Here is a 13,513-nt window from a genome sequence, read left to right as displayed (position 1 = left end):
TCTAATAGGACATCTATATGCCTTTAAACGAAAATAATATTTCGTCATTGAGCAAAGAGTGCCAATATTTATCTTGTATTTTTACAAGATTGGGGTCACTAGTCCAAACTTCCCAGAGATCCAGGCGCCATTTTGGCTCAGTCATTCTCAGAGCGGAACCGACCAGAGGAACCCGGATGTTTCCATGTCAACACTTCCTGGTGTGTTTTCCTGCTTTTCAAACCAGGAAGATGGATTTACTCTCGACCAAATGGATTATTAATTTGATTATCAGTTTGTTTCTCGTCGGTAAGTCGCATTCTTACGCTGCAGAACCTGGGTCTCCACATAATTGCCCACGGCCGAAGTGTGTTTCGCTTTCAGTCGTTTAGCTTGGCGGACTTCTTTGTGCCCGGAGCTAGCCGAATGCTAGGCTAGTTAGCCTCTCTGCCTTTAATATGAACTGGCGTTTATTTATGCACATTTTACAATGGAGTTCGGCGCGTCAGCAATTCCCTAATTGTCCCAGTCAGCTCAAAGTTCAGAAATAGACGAATATCTTGTTTTATTAAGCGTTTCTTTTGACTTTTCTCTAAGTCAGTCACAGATTGGGTCTGCCCTATTCTTGAGAGCAACTCAGCATCAGCGTGACTACTCGTGATTTCCCCGCTGCGGTCGCCCGGAGCTCGAAGGATTAAATGATCGAACGTCACACCGTGCTACATACATTAAATCGTATTTTAATGTTAATTGCATTGTAACTTGATAAACTTATTACCCGAAACCATATAGAAGTCAGATTCAGATATTTAATGTGTGCTGGTGAATTCGGCATACAAGTGGCCCAGAAACACAACATTTATTTTGGAATTATTATGGAATTAAATTGTTTTTTATTGTTTCTTCTCCTCTGAGTGATGTGGCTATGGGTTCAACGTGTAATCCGAGCTATCCAAAATCTTAAGAATCCTTAAAGTGGAATACTGCCACTGAAAAGCAAAAGTAACCAGTCTCCTGTGGTGTGTACATTTCAAATCAAACTATAAAAATGACCTTCATAATTGGAGTGGCCACACTTAAAAACAACGCAGATTACACTAAGACATGTACTTGACAGCTACATTATTCCCATCATCTTGGATATGTGCTACTTTCTGTGGATTACAGACCATCTCAATTACTTCTGTCCACTTGTGTGATTTATCAGGACTTTACTGGAGCCGTGCCATGTGTTCAAGGACTTTATTTTCCTTAACATCGTTGTTTATATGTTTGGTTGGTTGTTATGCAGCAGAATTAATTTACAACTGATCAAAAACAACATGCTCCTCCATACTAGGTTATAAAAAGTACCTTTAATCTCCTTTGTAATTGCTGAAAAACATTTCACTTGCTTTAAATGTGAGAACTAATTTTTTTTCCTGTATCTTGTGTGGATGTTAAAATGTTTTTCTTTTTTTTTCGCAACAGGTGTCAGCTGTAATTCAGTGGAAAACAAGATTTATGTGAATCTCAATTACAGTGTGCCTTGTGTGCGGCTGCTCAACGCAACACATCAAATCGGCTGCCAATGTGAGTAAAGGAAGAGGGTTTTTTACTGCAGCGCTCGTCCCTATTGGATATAAGATCTGGTCTACACTAAAGTTTGGTTAGGAACTTGTTGGGGGGCATTGCAGTGTTTTAGACACTTGTGTGACCGTCATGGTTGCAAATGAAAGCACACAATGAAACAAGCGTTTTCTGTAATAGATATCTGATACCTGCTCAGATTAGCGGGATCCCGATTGAGTTTGTTTGCCCTCGGTCCAATCCAGATAATTCAACATTGAGTATTGTTTGGTGTGTCTTTTAATTAGATCTTTGTTGCATTCACCCTATTCACATGTGCACTATGCAGCTACACTTGAAATATCAATCAAATATTAGCTTATATGCCCGGGAGTTTAATTGTTCTGCAGTGCATTAAAAAAAAAAATACCTGCCTCCAAGCTGTTCCTTAAGTATTAAGGATTGAAGCCTTCGTCACTGTGAAAAAACAGTAAAGAAACTAAAAGTGTATTGTTTTTTTAGGTTCATTTGAATATGTAAAACCATCTGTCATGGCTGCTCTAAAACAAATACAAAAGATTTTTACAAATGTCTGTATTGAGTGAGCTTGTCTTTATGCCGTTGTTGACCACCAAGACCTCATCACCTGCTGCATTAATAACTTTTTATTCCGTATCTTCCTCTGGGTTTCAGCCGCTATGTCAGGTGACGTTGGTGTGCTCCATGTGCTCGAGTCCGAGGACGACCTGGACTGGGTCCTGCGTTCCGGTCCCAACCCTCCTTACATGGTCGTCCTGGAGTCCCCGCTCTTTACGAAGTACGGTCAACGTGTCTCAGCGTACAGTGAAAACACCCACAGTAGTTTTTTTATTTCTATTTTTCCATTGCTTTACATGGATTCACTAAACATTTTGACGATTTGTCATTAAAAATAATAATGAAAACAAGTGGAAAACAGCGGCCGAGAGTGTTTCCTCTGTGTAGAGAGTGAGACGGAGACCGGTAACGCCAGAAGTCGACAGTTAGAGACGTGTGTAGTAACAATAAATTTGGAAACTTATTCTCGTGCTGCCCCTCAGGAAAGAAACCCAAACCCTCATTTCCCATCCTCACCTGTATCCTCACCTGTATCATCTCCTCCTCTGCCCCCGTGCCGCCTGACAGGTCCGTCATGATGAAACTGAAGAACGGATCGCGCCGGGTGGCGGGTGTCATCGCCGTGGCAGCCAGCACGAATCCAGCTCAAGGCTTCTCTCCACACACCACCTGTCCCAACGAGAACACAGGTGGGTGGGCGGGGCTCTGCATGCGAGGACCTGCCGCTCTGCATAACACACGTTTACAGGCATAATTTATAGCGTTATGATCCTCAAAGGGCACAATCTCGTGAAAACAAAAGCTGTAGTTGGGTCATGTTTCGTGTTCCGTGTTTGAAACATTGTCTCGCCCACAACATCAGAGTCTTAAGGAGAGATTTAATATCTCATCGTTTCAACATTCAGACGGAAGGTGTTTACATCCTTCACTGAAATAAAAATGGCATAAGCATAAGTTTAAAAAAAATACAGAAGTTTAGTTCGTAAAATGTATTTAAAGTAACAAAAGAAAACGTGATTTTCTCCTAAATGATAATATAATGTATGAACCAATATGTTGTAGATGGTCAAAATCTAGATTTTTGTTTCCATAAAGTTGGATTGTTTAGGTTATTTTCTGAAGTTAGAGGTATTTTCTATAAAGATTTAATGTTAAAAGGAGCTAGCAGCCCCAGCTTTTAAATACATGTGCTAAATCAAAAATATCTCCCTGCTAATGATAACTCATTAGCACCTTTTAATCTATCTTTATGTTATTTTATCTTTCTTTTTACTTGTGGTTTTCATGTGCAACTAAGCTACTGTGATCAAGCAGTTTCCCCTGTGGATCATTAAAGTCTGTCTCAGTCTAAAACGTTGTGACACATAAAGCAGCGGGGAAATACTGCAAGTGGACTACATGTTACACAAAACATAGTACTTCACAAAAGATCATTTCTACCATAGATTCACGTTTGTATGCGTTACATTTATGTTCCCATAAAGTGACAGTTCCCAGGTGACATAGTCAAATACAAATAGGATAAAGTAATACAAGAATAAAAAAATAAGATGCATGATGCCAAAAAAGTGATCAGGGTTTAACAGAGGTCAGTGGTTACACTAAATTAGAAAGTCTCAAGTGTTCAGAGAGACTTCAGACCGGCCTGTGTTTCTTACACTGTGTTCAAAGACACACCTCACACACTGGCTCGTCTGTCTCTGTTACATTTATTCACCACAAGTAAATTAATAGCACCTTAATATTATTATTTATTTTTCTACACTTCCACAAAGTGTTTATATTTTAGTAATAATAGTTTGTAGCCTTTTAAGCCTCAGTGTCCTGCCGTGTCTCGTCAACAACTTTTAGTGTATATGTGGGTGTGGACGTGTGAGTGTGTTTGTGCGTGTCTGTATGTGTGTATGCAGCGTGGGCGATTTCATTTCTTGTTGTGATGTTTTTATTTTTGTGAATCACTGAAGGTTGCATTATTTTTTTGTAGGAAGAGTGTTTAATAAGTGCTTTATAAGTAGGGACCTACTATATGTGTTATATATTAAACTCGGCCTAGTTCTATTTATTAATATACATTATTATTATCATTTTGCATTCAATATTAAACCGTCCTTTATACCTTCACTAAAATATGTTGCACTCATGTTAATGTGTGTTTAAAGAAATTTGTGGGGGGAAAAAAAAATCTATCTATATCTATCCATATATATATATATATGTGTGTGTGTGTTCCCTCAGGTGTTTATTCAGAGAGTTACGATCCGGCCCTGGCCCACTGTAATGTGACGGTGTGGAACCCCCTGGGGAACGGCCTCTCCTACGAGGAGTACGACTTCCCCATCTTCTCCGTGAAGGACGACAACGACACCGAAGTCATACGGCAGGTAAACCGCTCCACAGATCTCCCTCTGCGACGTTTGCTTAATTGTTTTTCTGCTTGCGGTTTTGCCGTTAGGGGAATGGATGAGAAACAGTCACAATAGAGCTCGATCTGAACCCGTCTCACTGGTGGTTGGGACCAGGAAAGCTGCCAGTGAAGCTGCTGGAGCGGCTCGTTAGATCGTAGCCATGTAGGGCATGTTGTGGCGCATTAAGATTCGACAACTTGTTGCCTGGTTTTCCTTCCGCCCGTCTGCTTTAAGTGACAAAAACACACGGGCCGTCTTATAATGATTTTAAAGTTCCACGTGAAGCGTTGCTTTCGGTTCTCGTTTCAGAACTGTCTGTGTGGGCGCGTGTCTTATGTGTGTGTTCTGATCTGTTTCAGTGAGTAGTCGTGTTATGGTTTATTTGTAGTACAGTGCTTGTGGTTGCCAACTGCACTTGATAAAAATGTCAGGGCAGGTGAAGGGAAGCAGTTCTCCTTCGCGTTTGATCACGGCAGCTACCGCACAAGAAGCGAAACGTTTTGTCTCGGTGCGCTCAAACCTGCCAACGAGCAGCAGCAGCAGCATTATTAGCAGCAGCACCACTGGGCCCGGCTGCACACGTCCCAACTCGTTCTGAGGATTGAAAAATGTTCACGATACTAAAATGTCATTGCGGTTTTCTTGTGTCTGTGGCAACACGCTGAGAGATTCATTATGTGAATAATTTCCTCCCTTTCGCAGTGTTACTTTGAGCACAACCGGGCGGCGAACGGCTCCAAGCCCCAGTACCCGCTGTGCGCCATGCAGCTCTTCTCGCACATGTCGGCCGTCACGGACACGGCCACATGCATGAGGAGGAGTCACATCAGCTTCAGCCTCAGCCAGGGTATGTACAGCATGTAGGACCAGAGCCGTGTATTAGAGAGAGTCATGTTCGATACATCGGAAGGAAGATTCTACAGTGTGACACTATAGGCTGGATGTGCTATGTTGAAATGAATGTCTTATTTTCTCCATTAATGGTCCAATCAATATGTAAAAGGCCCTCACTTAAATATCCCAGCGTCTACTTACTTTAAATATCTTAAATGAGGCTGTAAAATGCTTTGTAGCTCAATCACCTCATCAGTCATGGAGCTGTGTTTACTTTCTCCTCAGCCTCCGTGTTCATCCATCAACGTTAAAAGTTTGAAATTACTCAGAAAAATTATAATCCAATTAATACTCAGAAATAGTGAAAATTAAACTGACCGACTAAAGTTACGTGTCAGTTAAATTTGTCTGTCTACATGGACATAAATTACATGGGTTTCACAGTATATATATGACCGTAGCTGCTATTCAAGCCTGTTTATTCTCAGCCTTTAGTCTAGATAACTAGCTAGCATAAGGTTAGCATAAGGTTAGCATAAGGTTAGCATAAGGTTAGCATATGGTTAGCATAAGGCTAGGTTAACTTTAAACTTCATTCATTTGTAAAGAGGAGTTTCTGAGATCAAGGTTCACATTAATGATGGTGTGACTTTATTTTTTCTATATAAAATCTATATACAAACGTCAAAGAGAGACATTGACATTTATCTCAGATAACAGGGAGAAATCTGCTGACGTCCAGTTCTTCCTTTTAATCTTCTGCTCCTGTAACTTTCTCTGTTTTTCCTCCATGTTTTTTCCTGATCCTGTGCTGGAGCCGTAGGCTGAGCACTGAATATTTTAATACTTTATTCTCTATTATTGCCATTTCTCTATGGATGAATAGTGGTTTGATGTATCTAACATGGCGCCCATGTTAGATACCCATGAAACACTAAATGTTTTTTTTGTTTTGTCTTATTATTAATCATTTGTTACTGTTTGGTCTGTGTTCTTGGTCTCTAGAAGAAGTGTGTGACCCACTTGGCGATGTGAATATTTGGGCCACCACGCGGCCTCTGAACGTCACAGCCAAGGGCCACAAGACGGGGGAGAGCGTGGTCGTCGCTGCAGCCAGGGTGAGTCAGAGATAATAAAAAAAACAACAAAAAAAACAGTGAAATAGACCTACATGATATTTCACTACAGTGTGTCATGGGGTTTAGCATGCTAATGCTCATGAGAAATCATTTTTGAAGTCCTTCCAGTATAAAAGCTGTATGATGTTGCATGATATATATCAAGAAAAGATTGAAGGAATTGAAGCTGTATCCTCAGTCCAACTTGGACACGTGGCTGATACAATTTAATGAATAACAGTAAAAATGAATAAGCTAATTTCCTGGTAGTTGCAGGGTTGTGGTGCAATGACAGCATGAAGTGGGGTGACTCACTTTTAACCTTTTATTAGTTTACTGAATTGGGACAATGCACATTAATTAACATTGAGGCATTAGTCATCAGTGGTAAATTTGCCTCACTTTAGCACAAATGCTAATATTCACAACACAGTGGCTAGGCTAGTTAGCTGCTAGGTACTGGACTGGGCTTCTGAACGTGTTGTGCCTGGGATCTTATCCTGTGTAACAATGAACACTGATGAATGCCCGTCCTCCTCCTCCTGTCGTCCCTACAGGTGGACAGCAGGTCTTTTTTCTTCGGCCTCGCTCCGGGAGCAGAAAGCTCGGTCGCGGGGTTCGTCTCCCTGCTGGCGGCCGCCCACGCTTTGCGTAACGCCGTCCAGGAGGCCAAGCCCAACCGCAACATCCTCTACACCTTCTTCCAAGGGGTCAGTTCTTCCCGCTCTGTTTAATTCACCACAATGTTTATTTTTTTATTTTTTTATTTAACTCCCCATTTCTTCTTTTGTCCACAGGAAACGTTCGACTACATCGGCAGCTCGAGGATGGTGTACGACATGCAGAATAATGACTTTGTCGTGGACCTGGACAATGTTCACTCGGTGCTGGAGGTTGGACAGGTAACTTCCTCATATATCAAACAGAAATACTTGTGTATGTTTGTGTGTAAGTATGTTCATTATGTTGGGTTTTATCCCTCATAGGTTGGACCCAAATCTGACTCCAAGCTCTGGCTTCACACTGATCCCGTGTCGAGGAGGAACGACAGCGTTAATGAGGAGGTTCGTATGAGATTTTTATTTTATTTTAATTGCTTTAACCTGAACGCTGGGATCCCAGTGAGCATGTCGTGCTTTGTTTTTGTGCAATAGTCTCTTGATCTTTGGGCGTTTGCAGCTTTTTTTTTTAAAAAAATCAACCCCTTCAACCAACTCCTTTCAGGTGAAGAAGCTCATCAGCAACTTGCAATCGGCCGCCTCAGGTGGAAACATCTCGGTGGAGGAGCCCGGCTTCTCTCAGCCGCTGCCTCCTTCGTCCTTCCAGCGTTTCCTGCTCGCTCGGCAAATCCCCGGCGTCGTCATCGAGAATCACCAGAGGAATTTCACCAATAGGTGCCTTTTATTTATTTATTTAGTTCATTTCTTAACCAAATTAATACATTTTTTCATTTCGTTAATAATCAAAAGGTATTGTGTCAGTGGGTGATCCTTGTTTTCCTGTTCTGTGTGCAGGTACTATGAAAGTATGTACGATAACCAGGAATATCTGAACTTATCTTACCCACCAAACCTGACGCCTGAGGAGCAGCTGGACTTTGTCACAGACACGGCCAAGGTAGCGCTTCTGATGCCATTATTTTCAATGTTTTTAGTATTTTAACTTGTAAATAATACCCCTTTTACACTATTTTGTATACACTTGTGCCTTGTGCACTGAAAAGGAGAAGCTGCCCAATGCATTCACATGACTGCTGCCCAGGGCTCCGCCCCCTGAGTGGCAACAACATGGTGTCAGAAAATACAGAGAGACCAGGACAAATGTGGATTATCAGATCAAATTAAGGACAATTAGACTCGACAATGATCCAAACAAACTGGTATGGATTTGGAAATGTGGATTAGCCTCAGTTTCAGTTAGTTTAAGGTCATTTCAGTTAAATAAAAGATGCTAACGCTAAGAGCTAAGAGAAGTAACGTTAGTCATACAATACTGTAGCGTTATAAGGACGACGAGGAGTGATCACAAATGTTCTGTTTATTGTTTTATTGTTATTTATTGTTTTAACTGAAATAGTTACTGCCGTAACTACACACTACCACAAAATAACAACATCCACAAACTTATCTGACAGTCCCCCAGAACGTAACTTAAGAAGTAACTTAAGGTTTGACTCCATCAAAAAAATACAGCATAAATTATTATTACCTGACACTAAATGAACCACAACACCACGTTTCTGTGTCTGGATTCCAGTTGTTTCTTCTAATGCAACGATCCATTTACTTCTCTTTTCTTTGGGAGTCGGAGATATCTGTAAAAATATCTCTCTGACTAATGCTGCTAATCTCCGTGATCAACCGTCACTTTTTTACCACTCAGCGGCCGTTACCATGGAGACTTCTACTCTATTCTCTAATTCTGCTAAACTGTACTTTTCACTTTGAGAAATGGGGAATTAACCACTAAGTTAACTTTATTTGTGTCCGTTTTATTTGTTTATGGATTTTATTTCTAAAGTTTTGGTGTATTTGCTGTCTGCAAGTTATATATGTTAAGATAATATGTAATTCAAGACTTGATTTAAATATCACATCTATGCTTGTGGTGTTTTTGTCCCAACTCCCCATTTAAAAAAAAAAAAAAAAAAAAATCTTTTTCTTCTGTCTTTCAGTCTCTGGCTGAAGTGTCGACCCTGGTGGCTCGAGCTCTGTACACGCAGGCGGGAGGAGATGAAGCCCAGCTGGAAAAAATCAACGCCGATCCTCAGATAGTGAGACTGTTTATTTATGGCGTGGATATACACGGTTTAAGCTTTCACGCTATCTGATCTACAAGCTCGCTGTCCACATATAAACCATGTTTGCCCCCTTCCAGCTTGAGTTCGACTTGCATTCAGAATGTTACAGTGTTTGTGATGTGATGTTAGTATTTACTGTTTTTTTTAGATCATTCCTATTTGTTACAAACTTTAATTTCATTTTGTTCCATTTCGTTACCTTGAAATGTTTTTTTTTATTAGTAGTATTAATTGAAAGTGTGTTTTTTGTGTCTCAGGTGAGCCGGATGCTGTACAGTTTCCTCGTTCGGTCGAATAACACGTGGTTCCAGCAGCTCGTTCCCTCCGACCACATGAGTCGTCTGAGTAAGTCGAGCCACGTCTTTTCTGAAACGCCGCTGTCGCCGTCAACATGAAGACAGAGCAGAGGAAACGTTTATACACCCAGAGCCGGAATATTGTTTCATGTTTTTTTTGTGTCAAAAAAACAAAAAACAAAACTCGTTGTGTTTGATTTCTCTCAGGCAACGAACCCACGAACTTCTACGTCGGCGTCAGTCAGCAGCTGAGCGAACCCACGCGTCTGGTCCAGTACCTGCTGGCCAACCTGACCGGCAGCGCAGTCAACGTCACCCAGGAGAACTGCCAGAACCAGAGGGAGAACGAGGAGGACAAGGACAGCAAACATGTAAGGCGTGCTCCGATCAGCCACAACATTAAGACCACTGACGGGAGGAGTAAATCACGCTGCTCGTCTTGTGTCGGATCAGTGTTCTGCTGGGAAACTTTTGAAATCTCACCCTCTTAACCATTTGTCTTTAATTTAACCAACTCCAGAAAGGAAACTAAAAGAAAAGTATGAAAATCACAGGTTTCAATTATGTCTTTAAATTGATGGACAGACCTATATTCAGGCTTTGTTTTTTATTATTTATTTATTTTTACATTTTTTTTTGCAAAATAAAAGTAATATTTAAAATTATATATATATATATGTATATATAAATCTCTATAAAAGCAACTTATATTGAAATTTCAATAAAATTGCACTTTGTACATGTTTCTATTTAAAGGTGATTTGCGAATGAGCTGTAACTTGTTTCACAGTTTTTTACCGTAATTCTCTTAAATTCTCGTCACTTTGAGGAAGACGTCAAATGAACTGGTCACATGACCCCCTGAGTCATCTCCAGTGACGGGTAATAATGAGTTAAAAGTATGGTGTATCAAACACCTTATGAGACACAGTGATATTTGAGAAGGTTTTTTAGAAATGTGCCAGTTTTTTATTGCGATATTTAGGTTTTGATCATTTCTAGGGGGAAGTGGAAACGCAGAAAATGTCACTTTAATTATAAAAAAAGTGTGTGGAAGCCGTTCTAAAGTGATTAATTCATTTCCTCCTGTGACCCCGTCCCCCTCAGTTCTACAGCTTCATGTGGATCCAAGGCGCAGCGCCTCCCAACAGCACCACCCGGGAGGGTTTCTGCACCCGCTCCACCGTCCAGCTCTCCAAAGCCCTGTCCCCGGCCTTCGACCTGAACGAGTACACGTCCAAAACCTACTCGACGTGGGCCGAGTCCAGGTGGAAGACCATCTCAGGACGCATATTTCTGGTGGCCAGTCACGACCTGGAGGTAAACATTCATGACGTTTAACACGGAGATCTGTGGAAATGTAGCACACAGTCACTTATTCATAGAAACATCGTTCATTCTGACAGTGTCTCAGAGAGTTGCCTCTGTCACAAAATCTTTGGTTGATTAGACATTTTATATATATATTAATTTCTTTAAATACACGTTAGGTTATGAATCCAACATATTTTAGAAAACGGATAAGGGATAGCATAATATTGAATGCAAAACGATATAATCTCAAGTTTTATGTATAGCTGGGAATGTGTCAGATACAGTTTAGGAGAATCTCTATTACTATGCATCAAATTTACATTATTATTGATTTAAGCTATCCCTTGTTGTTTACTGGCTTGAACCAGAGAGAAAAAAAACTACAAAACAACAACAATAAAGGAAACGTAACAACAACAATGAGTCTGGCTAAACCTCAACGTCAACTATTTTTACGTTGAAGTAAATCAAAACTCTGTGTAGAGGCTGGTATGAAGTTGTGACATTAACATGATGCATCTGGTCTCACTCTGTTCATCTTATAGTGGAAGTTACATATGTATAGTGATATTAAAGCCACGATAAATTTAGCATAATTTAAATGATCACTTGCACCTTTTATAGTTTTTAGTTGTGTCAGTGTCATGTCCTCTGCCTGTCTGGCTTCAAATGACAAGTCTCTGCAAGTCTCTGCAAGTCTTTAAAAGTCTTGAAAAGTCTTGAAAAGTCTTGAAAAGATTTATTTATTTTTTACAAGCAAGGATTTAAATCATAAATCATATCTAATATCGGTCTAGAGCTTGTCCTGCTGTTCCCAAGTGGCCAAAAATGAATGAATGTTCCTTTTAATATGTTGTTTTCAGTTAGAATTTATCCATCGTGCAGATTCTTCATAAATCTTTCCTCTTCCAGATGTTGACTCTCGGCGTGGGCATCGGCGTGCTGCTAACGTCCCTCCTCCTCACCTACATCATCAGCTCGAAGGCCGACATACTCTTCAGCTCGGGGAGGGAACCCACCACCAACACATACTGATCCACACGGAGGCGTCTCAGGCCCACGACCACTACTACTACTACTACTACTACAACTACAACTACTACTTCTTCTACTACTTCTACTTCCCACCCGACACGGACAGATTTCTTTAAAACACAGCACGAGTAGGTACAGGCAGGTTAGACTCAGTTAAGGGCGGTGGGAGGGGGGACGGGGGGTCTTTTAGACGACGACTCCATGTTTATGGACTCACTCAGGTGAGGCGCGACGTGAGGACTGGACTGGACTGGATTGGCCTGGATGGACTCATCAGGGTCAGAAACACACTGGTCAGGCACCAGCAGCGCCGCCAGTGGAGAAGATGTTTATAATTCTTTTTGTTTTTAGTTTCGTTTGTTTTTCTTTTTATTATCAAAGAATGTTTCGTTTACCGTGTCGTGGAGCAGGCACTAAACGGCGAGCATTATTTTGAGCACGTGGCTGATTCCGATGAAAAAACGTAAATGTGACCGTGTGCGAGGAAGCGGGACGGATGTGTGGTCGAGTGTGTTTGCGAGCAGTTGTGAGGTTGTGTGCTTGTGTGTGTGTGTGTGTGTGTGTGTGTGAACTTTGTGTGAAGATCGCGATGGTATGTGCAATACTGTGGCCGTCTTCTCTGTCGATGTAGTTAACTTATCAATCAGTTGTAATGATAAGAAACCACTTTCTGAGTCAATGAACAATTAGTAGAAATTAAATTTATGGTTTTGCAATTTCTGGACGTGTGCAGTGAAGTATTTTGATAAGTTCTAGCTCTTGGGAAGTTATCAAAAAAAAAAAATATGTATATGTAATATCCACTCACATTAACTAGATGTGAATGTATCACATATTGTGATATTTGAGAATTTCTCAAGCGTCCGGCGCAGCTGACACTTTTGTTTCTCCTCAATCGGAAGAAAATCGGTCAGAAAATATTTAGAGAGAAAATTGTTTGTGTTTTTTTGGTTTGGTACCTTTTTATCACAAGGTTTCTCAAAATGATGACGACAACAACAACAACAACATAAAGGCTTTAATTCTGTTTATCGGTGTTCATTTTAATGTCTGGAATCAAAGGGGACGCCTTGATGAAGAAATAAACGTTGCTTCTTTTCCAACTTTTTTTTTCGTTCGCAGTGGTTTGAATTTGACACTTACACAAAAAAAAAAACAGAAAACGTGTTGAAATGTGCAAAAACGAACTCAGACAATCACATTTAATGATGTTTTTTGAGACGTCCCGGACGTGTCGAGAGACTCTTCACCCTAAAAGGGAGCAACAAAGGATCAACCGAAGCCACGATTATGAGATTTTCAAACCTTTTTAAGATCTCTTTCAACTTTTTGTGGAAACGCCTCTGAATCGCTCAGAATTAACCTGATGCTACTTCAGAAACGTGGATTAAATGTGGAAAAAAAATAAAATGTTACGTAAAAACTCATGGATCATGGGTTTCTCTTCTAAAGCGGGCTTATGTGTGTTTAGACTTGTTTCACAAAAAAATAGAATAAGTAAATAAATGACTACATCGGTGAGATTTATCTTGTGAAGGCTTGAAGGGACCTCAAACACCGCATTCTAGCTACTGAAGAAAAACAAAA

General features: G+C 40.6%; 1 protein-coding gene across 2 annotated transcripts; it reads left to right on the top strand.

The window, feature by feature from the left end:
* The first annotated feature begins 148 nt into the window (after window positions 1–148).
* Window positions 149–13,034, top strand: ncstn (nicastrin). 2 transcript variants are annotated; one of them, XM_047590139.1, is made up of 17 exons: window positions 149–288; window positions 1,450–1,551; window positions 2,221–2,344; window positions 2,692–2,813; window positions 4,360–4,505; window positions 5,232–5,376; window positions 6,372–6,481; window positions 7,039–7,191; window positions 7,279–7,383; window positions 7,468–7,545; window positions 7,706–7,875; window positions 7,996–8,098; window positions 9,156–9,254; window positions 9,539–9,626; window positions 9,785–9,948; window positions 10,685–10,897; window positions 11,804–13,034. In XM_047590139.1, the coding sequence occupies exons 1-17, from the start codon at window positions 177–179 to the stop codon at window positions 11,924–11,926; spliced, it is 2,157 nt and encodes a 718-aa protein (XP_047446095.1). In that variant the 5' UTR covers window positions 149–176; the 3' UTR covers window positions 11,927–13,034. The 2 variants fall into 2 exon arrangements, with proteins under 2 accessions (XP_047446095.1, XP_047446094.1); XM_047590138.1 differs by having other exon boundaries at window positions 6,369–6,481.
* The last annotated feature ends 479 nt before the right edge of the window (window positions 13,035–13,513 follow it).

This window comes from Mugil cephalus, chromosome 7 (genome assembly GCF_022458985.1).
Source record: "Mugil cephalus isolate CIBA_MC_2020 chromosome 7, CIBA_Mcephalus_1.1, whole genome shotgun sequence".
Lineage (NCBI taxonomy): Eukaryota > Metazoa > Chordata > Actinopteri > Mugiliformes > Mugilidae > Mugil > Mugil cephalus.
This window is presented reverse-complemented; position numbering and strand designations above follow the sequence as displayed.